Source organism: Ovis canadensis, chromosome 5, assembly GCF_042477335.2.
Source record: "Ovis canadensis isolate MfBH-ARS-UI-01 breed Bighorn chromosome 5, ARS-UI_OviCan_v2, whole genome shotgun sequence".
In the NCBI taxonomy this organism is placed as follows: Eukaryota; Metazoa; Chordata; class Mammalia; order Artiodactyla; family Bovidae; genus Ovis; species Ovis canadensis.
The window spans coordinates 22,973,410-22,997,496 of NC_091249.1; the positions used below are offsets into that span (position 1 = coordinate 22,973,410).

The 24,087-nt window shown below is 39.5% G+C and overlaps 1 protein-coding gene across 1 annotated transcript; it reads right to left on the minus strand.

The window, feature by feature from the left end:
* Positions 1 to 19,194: 19,194 nt before the first annotated feature.
* LOC138441675 (olfactory receptor 7A17-like) lies at positions 19,195 to 20,127 on the minus strand. The gene has a single exon (XM_069592772.1). It carries the CDS (start codon positions 20,125 to 20,127, stop codon positions 19,195 to 19,197), a length of 933 nt encoding a protein of 310 aa, XP_069448873.1.
* Between the last annotated feature and the right edge of the window lie 3,960 nt (positions 20,128 to 24,087).

The window sequence follows — 24,087 nt, forward strand, 5'->3', positions numbered from 1 at the left end:
CCCTATCAAGCTACCAGTGGTATTTTTCACAGAACTAGAACAGATATTTTCAAGATTTGTATGGAAATACAAAAAACCTCGAATAGCCAAAGCAATCTTGAGAAAGAAGAATGGAACTGGAGGAATCAACCTGCCTGACTTCAGGCTCTACTACAAAGCCACAGTCATCAAGACAGTATGGTACTGGCACAAAGACAGACATATAGATCAATGGAACAAAATAAAAAGCCCAAAGATAAATCCATGCACCTATGGACACCTTATCTTTGACAAAAGAGGCAAGAATATACAATGGAGTAAAGACAATCTCTTTAACAAGTGGTGCTGGGAAAACTGGTCAACCACTTGTAAAGGAATGAAACTAGATCACTTTCTAACACCACACACACAAATAAACTCAAAATGAATTAAAGATCTAAATGTAAGACCAGAAACTATACAACTCCTAGAGGAGAACATAGGCAAAACACTCTCCAACATAAACACAGCAGGATCCTCTATGATCCACCTCCCAGAATACTGGAAATAAAGCAAAAATAAACAAATGGGATCTAATTAAAATTAAAAACTTCTGCACAACAAAGGAAACTCTAAGCAAGGTGAAAAGACAGCCTTCTGAATGGGAGAAAATAATAGCAAATGACGCAACTGACAAATAACTAATCTCAAAAATATACGAGCAACTTATGCAGCCCAATTCCAGAAATATAAACTACCCAATAAAAAAATGGGCCAAAGAACTACATAGACATTTCTCCAAAGAAGACATATGGATGGCTAACAAACACATGAAAAGATGCTCAACATCACTCATTATTAGAGAAATGCAAATCAAGACCATAATGAGGTACCACTTCATACCAGTCAGAATGGCTGCAATCCAGAAGTCTGCAAGAAATAAATGCTGGAGAGGGTGTGGAGAAAAGGGAACCCTCTTACCCTGTTGGTGAGAATGCAAACTAGTATGGCCACTATGGAGAACAGTGTGGAGATTCCTTAAAAAACTGGAAGTAGAACTGCCTTATGACCCAGCAATCCCACCGATGGGCATACACACCAAGGAAATCAGAATGGAAAGAGACACATGTACCCCAATGTTCATCACAGCACTGTTTATAATAGCCAGGACATGGAAGCAACCTAGATGTCCATCAGCAGATGAATGGATAAGAAAGCTGTGGTACATATACACAATGGAGTATTACTCAGCCATTAAAAAGAATACATTTGAATCAGTTCTAATGAGATGTATGAAACTGGAGCCGATTATACAGAGTGAAGTAAGGCAGGAAGAAAAACACCAATACAGTATATTAACACATATATATGGAATTTAGAAAGATTGTAATGATGACCCTGTATGCAAGACAGCAAAAGAGACACAGATGTGTAGAGGGCACTTTTGGACTCTGTGCGAGAGGGAGAGGGTGGGATGATTTGGGAGAATGGCATTGAAACATGTATACTATCATGTAAGAAACGAATCACCAGTCTATGTTCGATGCAGGATGCAGGATGTTTGGGGCTGGTGCATGGGGATGATTCGGAGGGATGATGTGGGGTGGGAGGTGAGAGGGGGTTCATGTTTGGGAGCTCATGTACACCCGTGGCGATTCATGTCAATGTATGCCAAAACCAATACAGTATTGTAAAGTAAAATAAAGTAAAAAAAAAAAAAAGACACATGTATTTTTATGCCCATTGCAGCACTATTTAGGATAGCCAAGACATGGAAGCAACTGGGATGTCTATTGACAGATGAATACTCAACCACAAAAAGGAATGAAATTGAGTCAATTATAATGAGGTGGATGAACCTAGAGTCTGTTTTACAGAATGAAATCAGTCAGAAAGAGAAAAACAAATATCGTATATCAATGCATATATATGGAATCTAGAAAAAATGGTTCTGATGAACCTATTTGCAGGGCAGGAATGGAGATGTTGACATAGAGAATAGATTTGTGGACACAGTATGGGAAGGAGAAGTTGGGGTGAATTGAGAGAGTAGCCCATATACATTGAGTCATGTAAAATAGATAGCTAGCGAGAAGTTGCTGTGTAATGCAGGGAGCTCAACCTGATTCTTTGTAACAATCCAGAGGGGTTGGGGGTGGGAGGGAGGTTCAAGATGGAGGGGACATATGTGTAATTATGGCTGATTCACACTGTTGTATAGTAGAAACCAACAGAACACTGTAAAACAATTATCCTCCAATTCAATTCAGTCGCTTAGTCATGTCCAACTCTTTGAGACCTCATGGACTGCAGTAGGCCAGGTTTCCCTGTCCATCGCCAGCTCCTGGAGTTTACTCAAACTCATGTCCATCGAGTTGGTGATGCCATCTTATCCTCTGTCATCCCCTTCTCCTCCCGCCTTCAATCTTTCCCAGCATCAGGGTCTTTTCCAATGAGTCAGCTCTTCGCATAAGGTGGCCAAAGTATTGGAGTTTCAGCTTCATCATCAGTCCTTCCAATGAATATTCAGGACTGATTTCCTTTAGGATGGACTGGATGGCTGGATCTCTTTGCAGTCCAATGGACTCTCTAGAGTCTTCTTCAACACCACAGTTCAAAAACATCAATTCTTCCCCGCTCAGCTTTCTTTATAGTCCAATTCTCGCATCCATACATGACTACTGGAAAAAAACATAGCTTTGACTTGATGGGTCTTTGTTGGCAAAGTAATTTCTATGCTTTTTAATATGCTGTCTAGATTGGTCATAGCTTTTCTTTCAAGGAGCGAACATCTTTTAATTTCATGGCTGCAGTCACCATCTGCAGTGATTTTGGAGCCCCAAGAAAATAAAGTCTGTCACTGTTTCCCCATCTGTTTGCCATGAAGTGGTGGGACCAGATGTCTTGAATGTTGAGTTTTAAGCCAGCTTTTAAACTCCACTCTTTCACTTTCATCAAGAGGCTCTTTACTTCTTCTATTTCTGCCATAAGGGTGGTGTCATCTGCATATCTGAGGTTATTGATATTTCTCCCAGAAATCTTGATTGTAGCTTCATTGTGCTTCATCCAGCCCAGCATTTCTCATGATGTACCCTGCATATAAGTTAAATAAGCAAGGGGACAATATACAGCCTTAAAGTACTCCTTTCCCAGTTTGGAACCGGTCTGTTGTTCCATGTCCAGTTCTAACTGCTGCTTTTTGACTTGCATACAGATTTCTCAGGAGGCAGATAAGGTGATTTGGTATTCCTATCATAAAGGCTCTAGAATGTCACCAAGTAACATATCTCTCAAAAAGATTTTATAGTAGGCTCAATAAGAGCCTCTAAAACATAACCCACATCTTGATCCTCAGAAACTTGCAATATTGTGTTTTCAGAGCAAGGGAGGATTAAGGTAGCAGATATCTGAGTGCCGAAGAATTGATGCTTTTGAACTGTGGTGTTGGAGAAGACTCTTGAGAGTCCCTTGGACTGCAAGGAGATCCAACCAGTCCATTCTGAAGGAGATCAGTCCTGGGTGTTCATTGGTAGGACTGCTGCTGAAGCTGAAACTCCAATACTTTGGCCACCTTATGCAAAGAGTTGACTTATTGGAAAAGACCCTGATGCTGCGAGGGATTGGGGGCAGGAGGAGAAGGGGACGACAGAGGATGAGATGGCTGGATGGTATCACTGACTTGATGCACATGAGCTTGGGTGAACTCCGGGAATTGGTGATGGACAGGGAGGCCTGGTGTGCTGCGATTCATGGGGTCGCAAAGAGTAGGACACGACTGAGCGACTGAACTGAACTGATGTGTTTGCTAATCAGCTGGCCCAAAGATAAAAGATTGGCCACGGTTATTCAGGTACAAACTGGTGTAGTCAGCATGAACCTTTGAATGTGGAGAAAGCAAAACTGTTGAAATCAGAGGGAGATTTGAATATGCTGCTGACCTTGAAGATGGAGGATGGGCCATGAACCAAGGAATGCTTGTGCTCAAGAAACTGGAATATGGAAGGAAACTGAGGCTCTCCTAGAAAACCCAGAAGGAATCCAGTCCTACAGAATCTTGACGTTAGCACTCTAATTGGGCTTCTGACTTCCAGAACTCAAGGCAGATATATTTGTTTCTTTTAAAGCCCTAGTGTAGTAATTAGTTATAGCATCAATAACAATATTACACAGACATTTATCCAATAAAATGTTTCTGGAGGTAACTAAATTTAAACTTTTCAGTTTCATTCCTTTTGTTTCCCCTGAGTAAGAACATTTTGTGCTGAAAACCCAGTGTATGTGGAAGAAAAAAAAATCTAAAGTTAATTTGGACATTCTGCAAATGTGATACTGAGGATTTCTCATTTTATAAAAGAAAATGTGGTCCTGACTTTGAGTTTGAACATTAAGGTAGGGAAAATAATTTGTTATTAAAATTTAGGAAAACTATTCTACTTCAAAACTTTTTGTCTAACTTTCTACACTTGAGTAACTTCATGTTAATTCACCTATAACAATTTTTATTTCTATCTTCTTCAATTCTTGATAAAAAATTTTCAACATAAATGATGAGATTATGAAATCTCTCTGTATACATATATGGCTTCCCAGGTGGCATTAGTGGTAAAGAACCCTGCCAATGCAGGAAACATAAGAGATGTGGGTTCGATCCCTGGGTTGGGAAGATCCCCTGGAGGAGGGCATGACAACCCGCTCCAGTATTCTTGCCTGGAGAATCCAATGGACAAAGGAGCTTGGAGGGCTACAGTCCATAGGGTTGCAAAAAGTTGGACACGACTGAAGGGACTTAGCCCACTTGCAGCCCATGTACATATATATGTGTTTATTTATAAGAAAATCTTATATAAATACACAGACACATGCTGCTGCTAAGTCGCTTCAGTCGTGTCCAACTCTGTGCGACCCCATAGACAGCAGTCCACTAGGCTCCTCTGTCCCTGGGATTCTCCAGGCAAGAATACTGGAGTGGGTTGCCATTTCCTTCTCCAATGCATGAAAGTGAAAAGTGAAAGTGAAGTCACTCAGTTGTGCCTGACTCTTAGCAACCCCATGGACTACAGCTTACCAGGCTGCTCTGTCCATGGGATTTTCCAGGCAAGACTACTGGAGTGGGTTGCCATTGCCTTCTCTGACACATACACATAAACACTGCTAATTCATGAAATAGCTCTTATACTCAAAAAGGTTTTCACACATTTAATTTGTTCCTATTCACACTCTTCTAAACTAGGCTTATTGTTCCACATGAACATCAGAAATAAAGAACCTGAGGCTAAGGGATATTCAACTTTTATTTTTATAATTATGTAACACTGAAATTAAAGCTTTTGTACACCTCCTCTAATTATATTAATACATAAATAAACAGTATGCAGTTTATTTAAATAGGCAGTGTGTACTCAATTTTCATATGGTTCCTTTAATTCAGCAAATTGTACACCTTATATGTGTGCTGTATATGTTTGCATTATACTCCAATTAATTAAATTAAAAGGAAAAAAAATCTAATGATGCATGGCTCAAGGTAGGACCTGGAACCACGTAGCTGAGTCACATTTTAATAACAGAGTTAAGGAGACATATCACCAGGTAGAAAGCAAAATGTCATATGTGGATGCAAGTGACACTTAAGGTAAATCAAATTTGGTAAACTTATCTTTTTGTAAACTAGATTAACCTATACATAGAGTGCTCTGCTGTGCTGTGCTAAGTGACTTCAGTCATGTCCAGTTCTTTGCGACCCCATGAACTGTAGCTGACCAGGCTTCTCTGTCCATGGGATTCTTCAGGCAAGAATACTAAAATGGGTTGCCATGCCCTCCTCCAGGGGATCTTCCTGGCCCAGGGATGGACCGTGTCTTTTACATCTCCTGCACTGGCTTGCAGGTTCTTTACCACTAGTGCCACCCGGGAAGTCCCTATACATAGAGTACACTGACATAATTTGGCTCAAGCCAGATATATCCTGGAGGAGAAAGTGGCAACCCACTCCAGGGTTTTTGCCTGGAGAATCTCATGGACAGAGGAGCCTGGCAGGCTATAGTCCATGAGGTCACAAGGAGTTGAACACGACTGAAGTGACTTAGCACAGTGGTATATACAACAGTCTCACAAAATATTATATATGAACTATAAAAAGATGATTATAGTGGCTCACAGCTGACTACAGACTGTGAATATCAAAGCATAGATCAAAATGACTCTGACACATAAAATCTCATCTGGTAATTAAGTCATTATGTAAACCATGCCATTTGTGAAAGCTTGTTATGCAGCTTTAGGTAGCTGGGGTGTGTGTGTTAGTTGCTCAGTCATGTCCGACTCTGTGATCTCATGGACTGTAGCTCACCAGGCATCTCCATCTGTGGAATTATCTAGGCAAGAAGACTGGAGTGGGTAGCCATTCCCTTCTGCAGGGGAATCTTCCCAACCCAGGGATGGAACCTGTCTCTCTCATTGCTGGCAGATCCTTTATCACCCAAGCCACCAGCTAGCTGGTGAGATTTCACAAATAGAAGAGACTTTCTTAGAGTAGAAGTCAGACACCAGCCAGAAGACCTCCACCCAGAGGTTGAGCTGCAAAATATCTCAAGATGTCATTAAGAAAGTTGCTAGAATAAGCACGTTGGATCACTGGATTAACTTTACAGAGAAAGTGGGAATGTCCAACTCTACAGAATGGCAGTCAAAACACCATTAAGCTTTCTAACAAGCAATTCAGGACCCTGATGTTCCAGGACACCAGAACCATCAGTTCAGGGAGCTGGGGTTCCATGCTGGCCATATAGTGAAAGGGTGACAGATTGCTACAAACTAGTCACAGGCCATCACGTTCAGGAGGAAGATTTCCAATTCTATAAAGTATATGAAACAGTACATCTGAGTGATGCAGAGTTCAAATGTTATAATTTAGCTCTGGGTCTGTATATTCACTAGCATTTTGGGGATGGCGGTGGAGGTGAAACACATGTCTACAACAGATATCATAACCCATTCATGGTTATGAGAAAATGAAGGAATGGGGTTTATCTCCACTATAGCAATGAGAGGAATCATATTACAGGTAGCAGTGAAAGCTGTCAAGCAGAAATAAGAAGATAATTAAGTACAAATCAAAAAAGGCCAAACAATCCTTCACTATGGTGTAAAAACCTTCCCTGACATATAAACACCAATCCTTCATATGCCAATGAGTAGTCACACAGCATAATGAATATTTTGCATGGTGATACAATGTATGAATTGCAATTCTGCTTCATCATATTGAAGGCTATAATTCTAAGGCCATCTTAGGTCAACCTGTTAAATAAAACCTATCAATGAAGACTTCTCTTTCAGACATGTATTTGATAATTGTTTTGCCAGTGGCTATGGTAAGCATGGTGGTCACCCATCTAAGAGAGAACTGGATCCTAAAGAAGAATATAAAAATCAATGAAGTTTCTCAGTCGTGTCTGACTCTTTGCAACCCCTTGGACTATAGCCCACCAGGCTCTTCCATCCATGGTATTCTTCCAGGCAAGAGTACTATAGTGGGTTGCCATTTCCTTTTCTGGGGGATCTTCCTGACCCAGGGATGGAACCCAGATCTCCTGTGTTGCAGGTCGACGCTTTACCATCTGAGCCACCAGGGAAGCCCAATATGAAAATCAATGGCCTGCTATAACTCACAGTGCTATGTTGCAGTCTAAATGCTGAGAAAGAACAGTCAAGATAGTGATGTACAAGGAATATTAGGTATGAAAGTGAATATTGTGTCTTAGATTTTTCTCTATTATAAATTTCCTTGGTCATCTAGTGTACTTTTTTGATAGGGTTAATACAACTAATGACAATTCTTTTAATAAAACAAAAGAAAAATATTTGGTGTGTTATAGGCCATTTGTGAAAAGGTATTTTTTAAAAATGGAAATTACCCTATTTGCTTGCCATTTCACTGATGGAGAAATTATGCTGCTATGTTGTCAAATAGGCATATGAATAAATTTACTGCCTCTTCCTCTTCAAAAGATCTCTATTGTTTCATTAGGCAAATGGGAATTTCCAAATATTTTTGATATATTGTTGAAATAAATTTGAAAAAGTAGAAAAAAAAAAAAGAAAAGGAGGAACTTCCCTGGTGGTTTGGTGGTTAAGACTTTGTGCTGCCAGTTTAGGGGGCCTAGTTTGATCCCTGGTCAGGGAGCTAGGTCCCACATGCCACAACTAAGAGTTCACATGCCTCAATGAAAACCTGGCACAGCCACATAAATAAATACATCAATCAATCAATGAAGTCACTCAGTCATGTCCGACTCTTTGTTACCCCATGGACTTTAGCCCACCAGGCTCCTCTGTCATATTAAAAAAAAAAAAAAAGTGGAGACTGACAGTCTGCAGGAAGGTTGTGTGTCACCAATGGCCAGAGGATATTCAAAGGCAAGGATGTTTTGTGTTTCATTTTAAGCTGCTTGCTCTGTGCTGAAAAGTAACTGCCTGAGGGGAGAACAAGATGGCGGTGGAGTAGCTGGACATGGAATACATATCTCTCCATGGCTACATAAGGAATACACCTTCAGACACAGAAGTACATGCAGAACATCAGCTGAGAGTGGACAGGAGTGTCTGACCAGAGGAAAAGAATATATAGAACCACACACAATACATCGGCAGCTGAACAATAGAGAGGCTGGCCTATCAAGCCCCTGATGCGTTAAACTACAGAGTAGGACCCCACCCAGGGTGCCCCTTTATATGCCTGATGTGCCAAACAACAGAGAAGGACCCCAGGCAAGGGAGCCCTCTAAGTACCTGAATAGGTGAAACTACGGAGAAAGCTGGCCAAAGAGGCCTTCTGATCGCCAGCTGCAAAAGGCTCGAAGAAAGACTCAGATAGGGCCATAACTCCTGTGGTGGAGGCAGTCCATGTCCCTGCACACTTGGTGCAGCTAGGGCCCCTGCAAGCCAAGCAGCTGTGCCATCTTCTTGCTCAACTCTTACTGGGGTAGAGCTGCCACAGACAAAAATTTTGTGTCTGGTGTGCAGGTTGCTTTGATAGTGTCCAATTCTTTGCGACCTCGTGGACTATGGCCTGGCAGGCTTTTCTGTCAGGGAGGCAGATTGTCCAGGCAAGAATACTGGTGCCTATTGGCCAATACTGGTTGCCATAACATTCTGCTACTGCTGCTGCTAAGTCGCTTCAGTCATGTCTGACTCTGTGTGACCTCATAGACGGCAACCCACTAGGCTCCCGCATCCCTGGGATTCTCCAGGCAAGAACACTGGAGTGGGTTGCCATTTCCTTCTCCAGTGCATGAAAGTGAAAGTGAAGTCTCTCAGTCATGTCTGACTCTTCGCGATCCCATGGACTGCAGCCTACCAGGCTCCTCTGTCCATGGGATTTTCCAAGCAAGAGTACTGGAGTGGGGTGCCATTGCCTTCTCTGGCCATACCATTCTAGAGCACTATATTTCCTGCTGTTCTAGAAGCCAACTCCCCTGAATACCTTGTGATGCCAGAACCTCAGCAACCTAAGCAGCTGCACCAGCTCCACACTTGGCCCTCACAGGGGCAAATCCAAATCCTCCAGGGCAGCCTCAGGAGCAAACCCCAGTGGACGACCCACATGCAGAGGTGGAAATAAACCCGCAATTGAAACCCAGGGGCAATGCTGCTAAGGAAGAAGATCCAAAACACTCCCATCAGCGTTACAAGCTGCAGATTAAATCCACATAATCAACTAGGCAGACTCTGTGTCTATGGAATATATAAAAGGTCATTGAGAGCTTCCACAAAAGAAAATGCACTAGTTCAGATAGCTGTGGACATTGGAGTCAAGAACACACAAGAATAGGACCTGATTAGAATCTGCGCTGCCCCTATAGCAGGTCCAGAGATCAGCACAGTATTGGAGGGCATCCTAGGGAGGTGAGGTGGACTGTGACTTCCGAGGGAAAGGATTCTGACAGCAGTGACTCAAGAAAAACATTTATTATTTTTATGTTTTGACTTACTCTGTAGACTCTTTTGGATTTCCCGCCCCCACCCCCATTTCCCACCTCTGTTGTAGTTGTCAATTTTATTGGGACTACAAGCTTTTGAGCTTTATTTTTCTCAGTCACATTTTTATTGCTGTTACAAACCTCTGCCTCTACGTTGGGCTTTTGTAGTTCTGTGGAGTTTTCCTTTCTTTTTTTCTTTTCTCTTTTGGCAATTTTAATTTTTTAAACCTATTTTCTACATTTATTACTTTGTTTGCTTTTTCTACTGTTCTATTCCCCTTGCAGTTAATCTTTAATGTATGTAAATCTTTATCTATCTCTATTAAACTTTGCATATTTCTTCTTTCTTTTTTTCTTTTCTTTCTTTCCTTTCCTCTCTACATATTTGTTAGTTTTATTTTCATTGCTTTCTTCCCCAATTGGCACCTTGCTCTAGTTTTGTTTTCCAGTTTGTGCTTTAACTAGTTTTGTTCTGGTATACATATAATTTTTGGTTGCCTTTGTTCACTGGGTCAATCTATTGTACTTTATTTTTGTTGGACTGTTTTGATTTTGCTTATGGGTGGATATATATGTGTGTGTGTGTACATTCAGTCACACTTTTTATTGTTGCTATAAACCTCTGCCTCTTTGTTGGGCTTTTACAGTTCTATGGCATTTTCCTTTTCTTTCTTCCCTTTTTCTTTCTTCTTCCATTTTTTTCTTTTCTCATTTTTATAGTTTTAATTTTTAATTTTTAAAAACCTATTATATTTTTTCTACATGTATTCTTTTGTTTTCCTTTCTTACTGTTCTTTCCCCCTTGCATTAATCATTAATGAATATAAATCTTCTTCATCTACCTCTATTAACTTTGCATATATATTCTTTCTTTCCTTTCCTCTAAACATATTTATTAGTTTTGTTTTCATTGCTTTATCCCCCACTTGGAACTTTGCTTTAGTTTTGTTTCCCAGTTTGTGCTTTAGTTAGCTTTGTTCTTAACTGCTAAATGTAATTTTTGATTTACTTTGTTTGCTAGGTCAATCTACTGTACTTTATTTTTGCTGGATTGTTTTCATGTTGCTCATGAGTGTATATGTATATATGTATATTTCATTATTTTAATTAGTATTTGCCTGATTTTGTAACTGCCATTTGTCTAGGATTCATCTTTAGTTTCTCATTTTTGGATTTTTGTTTTAATCTCACTTAATGTCATATCAAATGACTTGTGGAATCTTCGTTCCTGACCTGAGATCAAGCCCCAAGCCTTTGGAGTGGGAGCACTGACTCCTAGACTCTAGATTACCAGAGAACTAACCCTAGGGAGTATCAAATAGTGAGAACCCACACAAAGGAAACTACTTGAATACAAGACCCGGCATCACCCAACTACCAGCAGCACGCTGTGCACGAAGTGAAGTGAAGTGACCCAGTCTTTGTGACCCCATGGACTGTAGCCTACCAGGCTCCTCAGTCCACGGAATTTTTCAGGCAAAAGTACTTATTGGAGTGGCTTGCCATGCCTCATCTAAACAACAAACAAAACAAAAATACAAACCAAATCATCAGCAGAGAGGATTAACACCTCACTCAGTCCTGCTGATCAGAAGAAAAACAACAACAAAAAAAACAAACAAACAAAAACTCAGCACAAATCTCACTCTATAGGAAGCTCACACAAACCAGTGGACCAACCTTAGGAGGGCAGACACCAAAAGGAAGAAATAATTGAACCATGAAGCCTGGGAAAAGGAAACATTAAACACAATAAGTTTAAAAAAAATAATGAAAAGGCAGAGAAATACTAAACAATTGAAGGAACAAACTAGAAGCACAGAAGTCCAAATAAATGAAGAGGAAATAGGCAAACTACCTGAAAAAATTATTCAGAATTAATGGTAGTAAAGATGATTAAAAACTGAAAACAACATAGAGAAAATGCAAGAATCAATTGACAAAGACCTAGAAGAATGAAAGAATAAACATACAGAGACAAACAAGACAATTATTGAAATTAAAAATACTCTAGAAGGAATCAATAGCAGAATATGTGAAGCAGAAGAATGAATCAGTGAACTGGAAGGTAAAATGGTGGAAATAACTTCTGAAAAGCAGAATAAAGTAAAAAGAATGGAAAGAACTGAGGATAGTCTCAGAGACCTCTGAGACAACATCAAACACGCCAACATTTGAATTATAGGGGTCCCAGAAGAAGAAGAGAAAAAGAAAGGGTATGAGAAAATTTTTGAAGAGATTATAGTTGAAAATTTCCCCAACATGGAAAAGGAAATAGTCAATCAAGTCCAAGAGACACAAAGAGTCCCATACAGGATAAACCCAAGGAGAAACACACCAAGACACATAGTAATCAAACTAACAAAGGCTAAACACAAAGAAAGAGTATTAAAAGTGGTAGGGGAGAAATGTCTATTTAGTTCTTTGGCCCATTTTTTGATTGGGTCGTTTATTTTTCTGGAGTTGAGCTGCATAAGTTGCTTGTATATTTTTGAGATTAGTTGTTTGTCAGTTGCTTCATTTGCTATTATTTTCTCCCATTCAGAAGGCTGTCTTTTCACCTTGCTTATATTTTCCTTTGTTGTGCAGAAGCTTTTAATTTTAATTAGATCCCATTGGTTTATTTTTGCTTTTATTTCCAGAATTCTGGGAGGTGGATCATAGAGGATCCTGCTGTGATTTATTTCTGAGAGTGTTTTGCCTATATTCTCCTCTAGGAGTTTTATAGTTTCTGATCTTACATTTAGATCTTTAATCCATTTTGAGTTTATTTTTGTGTACGGTGTTAGAAAGTGATCTAGTTTCATTCTTTTACAAGTGGTTGACCAGTTTTCCCAGCACCACTTGTGAAAGAGATTGTCTTTACTCCATTGTATATTCTTGCCTCCTTTGTCAAAGATAAGGTGTCCATATGTGTGTGGATTTATCTCTGGGCTTTCTATTTTGTTCCATTGATCTATATGTCTGTCTTTGTGCCAGTACCATACTGTCTTGATGACTGTGGCTTTGTAGTAGAGCCTGAAGTCGAGAAGACATACGGATGGCTAACAAACACATGAAAAGATGCTCAACATCACTCATTATTAGAGAAATGCAAATCAAAACCACAATGAGGTACCACTTCACACCAGTCAGAATGGCTGCGATCCAAAAATCTGCAAGCAATAAATGCTGGAGAGGGTGTGGAGAAAAGGGAACCCTCCTACACTGTTGGTGGGAATGCAAACTAGTACAGCCACTATGGAGAACAGTGTGGAGATTCCTTAAAAAATTGCAAATAGAACTACCTTATGACCCAGCAATCCCACTTCTGGGCATACACACCGAGGAAACCAGAATTGAAAGAGACACATGTACCCCAATGTTCATCGCAGCACTGTTTATAATAGCCAGGACATGGAAACAACCTAGATGTCCATCAGCAGATGAATGGATAAGAAAGCTGTGGTACATATACACAATGGAGTATTACTCAGCTGTTAAAAAGAATTCATTTGAATCAGTTCTGATGAGATGGATGAAACTGGAGCCGATTATACAGAGTGAAGTAAGCCAGAAAGAAAAACACCAATACAGTATACTAACACATATATATGGAATTTAGAAAGATGGCAATGACGACCCTGTATGCAAGACAGGAAAAAAGACACAGATGTGTATAACGGACTTTTGGACTCAGAGGGAGAGGGAGAGGGTGGGATGATTTGGGAGAATGGGAATTCTAACATGTATACTATCATGTAAGAATTGAATCGCCAGTCCATGTCTGACGTAGGGTGCAGCATGCTTGGGGCTGGTGCATGGGGATGACCCAGAGACATGTGGGGAGGGAGGTGGGAGGGGGGGTCATGTTTGGGAACGCATGTAAGAATTAAAGATTTTAAAATTAAATAAAAAATAAAATAAAATAGGATACAAAAAAAAAATTAAAAGCAGTAAGGGGAAGCAACAAGTAATATACAAGGGAAACCCCATATGCTTAACAGCTGATCTTTCAGCAGAAATTCAGCAGGCCATAAGGGAATGGCAGGGTATATTTAAAGTATTGAAAGGGAAAAATCTACAACCAAGATTACAGTACCTGGCAAGGATCTCACTCAAAATTGATGGAGAAATAAAGAGCTTTTCAGACAAGTAGAAGTTAAGAGAATTCAGTACTACCAAACCAGCTTTACAACAAAGGTTAAAGGAACTTATATAGTCAAGAAAATAGAAGAGAAGAAAAAAGATCTACAAAATCACCCCCTGACAATTAAGAAAATGGCAATAGGAACATATATATTAATAATTACTTTAAATGTAAATGGATTAAATGCTCCAACCAAAAGACAGAGATTGGCTGATTGGATACAAAAACAAGACCCATATATATGCTGTCTACAAGAAACTCACTTCAGACCTAAAGACACATACAGACTGAAAGTGAGAGGATAGAAAAATATATTCCATGCAAATGGGAAGCAAAAAAGAAAGCTGGAGTAGCAATCCTAATATCAGATAAAATAGACCATTAAATAAAGAAGATTACAAGAGGTAAGGAAGTATACTACATAATGATCAAGGAATCAGTCCAAGAGGAACACATAATAATTGTAAATATCTATGCACCCAACATAGGAGAACCTAAATACATAAGACAAACACTAACAGACATAAAAGGAGAAATTGACAGTAACACAATAATAGTAGAAGACTTTAACACACATCAATGGATAGATCATCAAAGCAGAAAATTAATAAGGAAACACAAGTCTTAAATGATACATTAGATGAGATGGATCTCATTGATATCAAGGCATTCCATCCAGATATAGAAGAATACACCTTCTTCTCAAGTGCACATGGACCATTCTCCAGGATAGACCACATCATGGGTCACAAATCAAACCTCAGTAAATTTAAGAAAACTGAAATCATATTAAGCATCTTCTCTGAACACAACACTATGAGATTAGATAGCAACTACAAGTGGAGAAGACAATGACACCCCACTCCAGTACTCTTGCCTTGAAAATCCCATGGACAGAGGAGCCTGGTAGGCTCTAGTCCATGGGGTCGCTAAGAGTCGAGCACAACTGAGCGACTTCACTTTCACTTTTCACTTTCATGCATTGGAGAAGGAAATGGCAACCCACTCCAGTGTTCTTGCCTGGAGAATCCCAGGGACAGAGGAGCCTAGTGGGCTGCCGTTTATGGGATCGCACAGAGTCGGACACGACTGAAGCAACTTAGCAGCAGCAAGAAAAAACTATAAAAAGCACAAATACATGGAAATTAAACAGCATGTTTCTAAATAACCAACATGTTACTGAAGAAATCTAAAGGGAAATAAAAGATATTTCTAGAAACAAATGACAATGAAAATATGGCAACTCAAAACCTATGGGATGCAGCAGAAACAATTCTAAGAGGGAAGTCTATAGCAATATAACCTTACCTCAAGAAACAAGAAAAACATCGAATAGACAACCAACTTTACACCTAAAACAACTGGAGAAAGAAGAACAAAAAAATCCCCCAAATTAGTTCATTCAGTTCAGTCACTCAGTCGTGTCTAACTCTTTGTGACCCCATGAATCTCAGCATGCCAGGTCTCCCTGTCCATCACCAACTGCCAGAGTTTACCCAAACTCACGTCCATCTAATTGGGGATGCCATCCAGCCATCTCATCCTCTGTCATCCCCTTCTCCTCCTGCCCCCAATCCCCCCCCCCCCCCCCCAGCATCAGGGTCTTTTCCAATGAGTCAGCTCTTTGCATGAGGTGGCCAAAGTATTGGAGTTTCAGCTTCAACATCAGTCAATGAACACCCAGGACTCATCTCCCTTAGGATGGACTGGTTGGATCTCCTTGCAGTCCAAGGGACTTTCAAGAGTCTTCTCCAACACCACAGTACAAAATTAGTAAAAGGAAATAAATAAAAAATAAATGAAGAAAGAAAGAAATAAATGAAGAAGGAAAGAAACAATAGTAAAGATTAATATAACTAAAAGCTGGTTCTTTGAGAAGACAAAGAAAATTGACAAACCTTTAGCCAGACTAATCAAGAAAAAAAAAGAAGAATAAAACCAACCTTGGGGCTGGTGCATGGGGATGACCCAGAGAGATGTTATGGGGAGGGAGGTGGGAGGGGGGTTCATGTTTGGGAATGCATGTAAGAATTAAAGATTTTAAAATTTAAAAAATAAAAAACTAAAAAAAAAAAAAAAAGAAATTAGGAAGGAGAGGTTACAACAGACAATGCAGAAATATAAAGAATTATAAGACATTATTATGAACAACTATGTGGCAATAAAATGGAAAACCTGGAAGAAATGGACAGATTTTTAGAACAGTTTAATCTTCCAAGATTGAACGAGGAAGAAATAGAAATTATGAATAACCCAATTGCAAGCACTAAAATTGAAACTGTGATAAAAAAAATCTCCCCCAAAACAGAAGCCCAGGACCACATGGCTTCATAGGAGAATTCTATCAAACATTTAGAGAAGAGCTTATGCCTATCCTTCTAAAACTCTTTCAAAAAATTGCAGAGGAAGGAACACTTCCAAACTCATTCTATGAGACCACCATTAATTACACTGACACCAAAACCAGACAAAGACAACACAAAAAAGGAAACTACAGGCCAATATGACAGATGAACATAGATACAAATATCCTCAACAAATTTTAGCAAATAGAATTCAACAACACATCAACATGATCAAGCTGGGTTTATTCCAGGCATGCAAGAATTCTTCAATATATCTAAATTAATCAAATGTGATACACCATATTAACAAATTGAAAGATAAAAACCATATGATCATCTCAATAGATGCAGAAAAAAATCTTTGACAAAATTAAGCACCCATTTACGATAACAACTCTTCAAAAAATGAGCATAGAAGGAACCTACCTCAACATAGTAAAAGCCTACAGCAAACATTATTCTCAATGGTGAAAAATTGAAAGCATTCCGCTTATGATCAAGAATGAGACAAGGGTGTCCACTTTCACCAGTATTATTAAACATAGTTTTGGACGTCCTAGCTACAGCAATCAGAGAAGAAAAAGAAATAAAAGGAATCCATATTGGAAAACAAGAAGTAAAGCTCTCACTCTTTGCATATGACATGATACTGTACATAGAAAGCCCTAAAGATAGCATCAGATAGTTACTAGAGCTAATCAGTGAATTTAGCAAAGTTGCAGAATACAAAATCAACACACTTACCTAAGGAGATAAAAGAACTGTACAAAGAAAATTATAAGACACTAATGAATTAAATAAAGACAACATAAACAGATGGAGAGATATTCTATGCTCCTGGGTAGGAGGAATCAATACTGTGAAAGTGACTATACTACCAAATGCAATCTACAGATTCAATGTGATCCCTATGAAATTATCAATGGCATTTTTCACAGAACTAGAACAAAAATTTCACAATTCATATGGAAACACAAAAGATCCCAAATAGCCGAAGCAGTCCTGAGAAATAGAATGGAGCTGGAGGAATCAATCTTCCTGACTTCAGATTACACTATAAAGCAACAGTCATCAAGACAGCATGGTACTGGCACAAAAAACAGAAACACAAACCAATGGAACAAGATAGAAAGCCCAGAAATAAACCCATGCACCTATGGGTACCCTATTTTTGACAAAGGAGGAATGGGGCAAAGACAGCCTCTTTAATAAATGGTGTTGGGAAAACTGGACAGCTGCATGTAAAAGAATGAAATTAGAACACTTCCTAACACCAAACACAAAGATAAACTCAAAATGGATTAAAGGCCTAAATGTAAGACCAGAAACTATAAAACTCTTGGAGGAAAACATAGGGAGAACACTCAATGACATAAATCAAGCAAGATGTCTTGATATGACTCACCTCCTAGAGTAATGGAAATAGAAACAAAAGTAAACAAATGGGCCTGATTAAGCTTAAAAGCTTTTGCATGGCAAAGGAAACTATAAGCAAGGTGAAAAGACAGCTATCAGAATGGGAGAAAATAATTACAAATGAAACAACTGACAAAGGATTAATTTCCAAAATATATAAGCAGTTTATACAACTCAATGCCAGAAAAACAAACAATCAAAACGTGGAAAACGTACTTAAACAGACATTTCTCCAAAGAAGACATACAGATGGCTAGCAAACGCATGGAAAGATGCTCAACATCACTCATTGTTACAGAAATGAAAATCAAAACTACAATGAGATATCACCTCACACTGGTCCAAATGGCCATCATTAAAAAGTCTACAAACATGCTGGAGAGGGTGTGGAGAAAAGGGAATGCTCTTGCACTGTTGGTGGGAATGTAAATTGATACAGCCTCTATGGAAGACGGTATGGAGATTCCTTAAAAAACTAGGAATAAAACCACCTTATGACCCAGCAATCCCACTTCTAGGCATACACCCTGAGGAAACCAAAATTTAAAAAGACACATGTATCCCATTGTTCATTGCAGCACTATTTATAATAGCTAGAACGTGGAAGCAACCTAGATGTCCATTGACAGATGATTGGATGAATAAGTTGTGGTACATATACACAGTGGAATATTACACAGCCATAAAAAGGAATACATCTGAGTCAGTTCTGATGAGGTGGATGAACCTAGAACCTATTATACAGAGTAAAGTGAGTCAGAAAGAGAAAGATACATTTTATATTGTAACACATATATATGGAATCTAGAAAAATGGTACTGAAGTATTTTTTTTACAGGCCAACAATGGAGAAACAGACATAGAGAATAGACTTATGGACATGGGGAGAGGGGAGGAGAGGGTGAGATGCATGGAAAGAGTAACATGGAAACTTACTTTACCATATGTAAAATAGATAGCCAGTGGGAATTTGCTGTATGCCTCAGGGGTTCTGTATCAACCTATAGGGGTGGAATGGGCTGGGAAATGGGAGAGAGGTTCAAAAGGGAGGAGATATATGTATACCTAAGGCTGATTCATGTTGAGAATACAATAAAATTCTCTAAAGCAATTGTCCTTCAATAAAAGAAATAAATTAAAAAATATAAAACAAGGGAAAATTTGCTGGATATCAAAGGAAGAAGAAAGCTTATTAAAATGAGCTACAAGTTAAGATAGAAAGGTTGAAGTCAAAGAAATGGAAAGTTAAGAAAATAAAAGTAGCAAGTTCTGCTTTCGTAGTCTGATCAAACAGTCACAATATTTGACTCCGAGGCTTTGACCTCTTCAATCTTGGGTATTTCTTCGTTTTTACAACAATTGGCCTTTATATATTTCCCTTCACAAACAATGCTTTCAGAGCCCTCTTCATGTCTTTATTCCTCAGGCTGTAGATGGAGGGGTTCAGCATGGGTGTGATGACTGTGTACATCACCGAGGCTGTTGCACTTGAGTGTGCATTGTGGGTAGCTGCAGAGCTAAGGTACACTCCAAGCATCGTACAATAAAATAAGGAGACAATGGTGAGGTGAGACACACAGGTGGAAAATGCTTTATATTTCCCCTGAGCAGATGAGATTCTGCATATAGAGGAAACTATTTTAGAATATGAACAAAGGATACCAAAGAAGGGACCACCACACAGCAGGACAGCTGCAAAATACATCACTGTGTTATTAAGAAATGTGTCAGAACAGGCAAGTTGGACCATATGATTGAGTTCACAGAAAAAGTGGGGAATTTCAATGTTTGTGCAGAAGGACAGTCGCAACAACATTAAGCTTTGTAACAAAGAATTCAGGACACTTATGATCCAAGATATCAGCACCAGTAGTCCACAGAGCTGGGGGTTCATGATGACTGTGTAGTGGAGAGGTTGACAAATGGCCACAAAGCGGTCATAGGCCATCACGGTCAGGAGGACGATGTCCAACACTGCAAAGAGGATGAGAAAATAAATCTGTGTGATGCATTCTTTATAGCTGATAACTTTGCTTTGTGTCCAGATATTCCATAGCATCTTTGGGATGGTGGTGGAGGTGAAACAGATGTCCACAAAGGACAGGTTGGAGAGGAAGAAGTACATGGGTGTGTGCAGGTGGGCATCTGAAGTGATGGCCAAGATGATGAGCAGGTTTCCAAACATAGTGATCAAGTACGTGGAGAGGAAAAGCCCAAATATGAGGGGCTGTACTTTTACTTTCTCTGAAAGTCCCAGAAGGAGAAATTCTAGAAGTTGCGTATCATTGTCTGGTTCCATGCAGGAAGGTGACTTCTGGAAAAGAAAGGCTATAACATGGCTAATTTTCACACAGACTTGTATTACTTACATATTCAAAATGGTGCTTCAAATTTATATTTTGTTGTCAAATATTAATTTGATATTTTGTGTATTTTGTATAACCCCATGGAAGGTATCTTTGTGCCCCACATAATGTGGAATTTTTTTCCCAACTAGCTTTTACCATAAGGGTCATGAGTTTTGCACTTTTAATGAGAATTTCATAATGTAATTCAAGAATCTAATACAAAGTCTATCGTTTTTAAGCACTGTCTAGGCAATGAGTAAAAGGTGCTAAAAAGCAAAAGTCCCCAAAGTCTCATTTCAATGATAGAGAATGAATATATGGTGGGAATGTAAGTTGATATAGCCACTATGGAAAACAGTGTAGAGATGCCTTAAAAGAAACTGGAAATAAAACTACCATATGACTCCACAATCCCACAACTGTGTATATAACCTGAGAAAGCTATAAATCAAAACAACACATGTACCCGAATGTCTATTGCAGCAGTATTTACAGTAGCCAAGACATGGAAGCAACCTAGATGTCCATGGACAGATGAATGGATAAAGAAGTTGTGGTATATTTACACAATGGAATATCATTCAGCCATAAAAAGGAACTAATTTATGTCAACTGAAGGGTGGTGGACAAATCTAGAGCCTGTTATATAGAGTGAAGTAAGTCAGAAGGAGAAAAATAAATATTGCACATTAATGCATATATATGGAATCTAGAAAAATGATACAGATGAACCTATCTGAGGTGTAGAAATAGAGATGCATATGTAGAGAATGGACTTGTGAACACATCAGGGGAAGCAGGGGGACGAATTGAGAAAATAACATTGACATCTATATACTATCATGTGTAGAATCGATAGCTAGTGAGAAGCTGCTACATAACATAGGGAGTCCTGCCTTGTGCTCGGTGATGACCTAGAGGGGTGGGATGGGGTGGGGTGAGAGGGAGGCTCAAGAAGGAGGTGATACATGTATACTACTGGCTGATTCACATTATTGTATAGCAGAAACCAGCACAACATCATAAAGTAATTACTATCCTCCAACTAAAAATAAATTGAAAAAATGAATCAGGACATAAAAAAAGAGAATGACTAAATAGACTGTAAAATTATATATCATCCTATGGTGACAGATTCTGTGATGAAACTAACAACAGGCACAAAGGAGAGATTGGGTCTATGTGGGGACATGTGTGCCCAGCAGAAGGGATGGCCAGGGCAAAGGCCTTAAAGAAGGTGCTTGTTTCCTGTGCTCAACTGAAAAAAAGAGAAGCAGTGTTACAAGTGAATGAACCTGAAAGGCTGAGGAGAGTTGGTGTCCCACATGTTGAGGAGGGAGGTGGTCTCTCTGCCACTGCTGATACCCCAAGGTGCAGGCATTTCCTGTTCCATACTACAACTTGCATTTTATTCATCTTGTTGCTAAAGGGTCCCCAGGGGACTCCTCTGGTGATCCAGTGGCTAAGACTCTTGCTTACAATGCAGGGGGCCAGGGTTTGATCCCTGCTTAGGGAACTAGATCCCACATGAGACGACTAAGAGTTCACATTCCACAATTAAAGATCTCATAGGCTGCAATGAAGATTCTGCACAGCCAAGTCAATCAATCAATCAGTCAATATTTTAAAAAAGAAAGAGCTCCCCTCCTTAGTACCTCCTCTGTTTGAATTCTGGTCCCAGGACTCTGAGAATTATCTTGGAATGTAAGAGTCCTTGTACTCTTGTTCTGAAGACTGGTCACACTCCACAAGTGTCTCTCTCTCTCTCTCACACACACACAATGGCCTCCAGCACTGCAGTATTTCCATGTCTTTCTCAGCCACAGCCTTTCTGATTACACTTTGTTGTTGATTTTCAGTTGCTGAGTCCTGTCTGACTCTTTGCAACCCCATAGACTGCAGCATGCCAGGCTCCCTGTCCTTCGCAATCTCCTAGAGTTTGCTCAAATTCATATCCATTGAGTTGGTGATGTTATCTAGCCATCTCATTCTCTGGTGCCCTCTTCTCATTTTGCCTTCAAATTTTCCTGGCATCAGGGTCTTTTCCAATAATTGGATCTTCAAGTCTTCAAGTAGCTAAAGTATTGGAGCTTCAGCTTCAGCAATAGTCCTTCCAGTGTATATGCAGTGTTGATTTCCTTTCCTAATTGCACTCAGTTCAGTTCAGTTGCTCAGTCATGTCCGACTCTTTGTGACCCCATGAATCTCAGCATGCTAGGCCTTCTTGTCCATCACCAACTCCTGGAGTTCACTCAAACTCATGTCCATTGAGTTGGTGATGCCATCCAGCCACCTTATCCTCTGTCATCCTTCTCCTCCTTCCCCCAATCCCTCCCAGCATCAAAGTCTTTTCCAATGAGTCAGCTCTTTGCATGAGGTGGCCAAAGTATTGGAGTTTCAGCTTCAGCATCACTCCTTCTAATGAAAACCCAGGACTGATCTCCTTTAGGATGGACTGGTTGAATCTCCTTGCAGTCCAAGGGACTCTCAAGAGTCTTTCTCCAACACCACAGTTCAAAAGCATCAATTCTTCAGCACTCAGCTTTCTTCACAGTCCAACTCTCACATCCATATATGACCACTGGAAAAACCATAGCCTTGACTAGACAGACCTTTGCTGGCAAAGTAATGCCTCTGCTTTTGAATATGCTATCTAGGTTGGTCATAACTTTCCTTCCAAGGAGTAAGCGTCTTTTAATTTCATGGCTGCAGTCACCATCTGCAGTGATTTTGGAGCCCTCTAAAATAAAGTCTGACACTGTTTCCACTGTTTCCCCATCTATTTCCCATGAAGTGATGGGACCAGATGCCATGATATTAGTTTTCTGAGTGTTGAGCTTTGCACTAGGAATGCATAAAACCCAAACTGGCCCAATCAGTGATCTTTCCCCTGTAGAATGCAGAAATGGTCCTCAGATATTCCAATTCTTCCACTTCCCATGGACATATAAACCTGGGACTCCATACTGATAGAGCCATTTTTGGTTGATTTTTTTAAAGCAAAAAATAATCTGTTCAATTAACAGAAAGAGAGAAAAAATAAAGTGGGTCAGGAGGAAAAGAACTAATAAGCTCAGCTGGTCCCAGAGAGATTGTGAGGAAGAATAATGTCCCTTGGTTCTGGCAGCATTTCAACTGTGATTACATTCCCTTGATGCCCAAAGAAAATAATAAGAGAACAACAACAACAACAAAAAACTTGTCTAAAAGACAGAAGTAGTGATTTTCTTTAATGGTGTCAAGCACCTTACATACGGTACATTCTCCAAAAAAATGAACAAAGGGGTAAACCAACATTTCCCCAGAGAAAATGCATACAGTATAACAAAAGTTGGACATTGTTAGTATGATGCAGTAGATTTACCTTTGCTGTGCCTATTTCATAATTATTTGACCAATTAGGTTTTTTTTTTTTAAGATTTTTTGATGTGAACCATTTTTAAGGTCTTTACTGAATTTGTTACAATATTGCTTCTTTTTTAAAAATATATTTTAGTTTTTTGGCCATCAGGCATGTGGAGTCATAGCAATGGGAACCAGGGATCGAACCTACACCCCCTGCATTGGAAGGTGAATTCTTAATCACTGGACCACCAGGGAAGTCCCTGACCATACAGTTTTTGTATGGCCCAATAATGGATGAGAGTAGCCCCTTTCTCAATTTTCTCATGTGGTATCTTTCTTTTACCATTCCCGTTCTGTAATATTTCATCCCTTTTTTGAGAATCTCAGTGGGCACATTCTAATAATGATTCTGGACTTCATCCAACATGCAGAGGCTGCCCTGAGGCATGTTCTATAAGTCCTCTCCCCACTATGACAGTTCTGCTCCCTCATACTTCATACAAAAGAAACGTACTGCATCCACGCTCTGTGTAGGGGTAGCCAATACATTTTAGATGAACATCTAG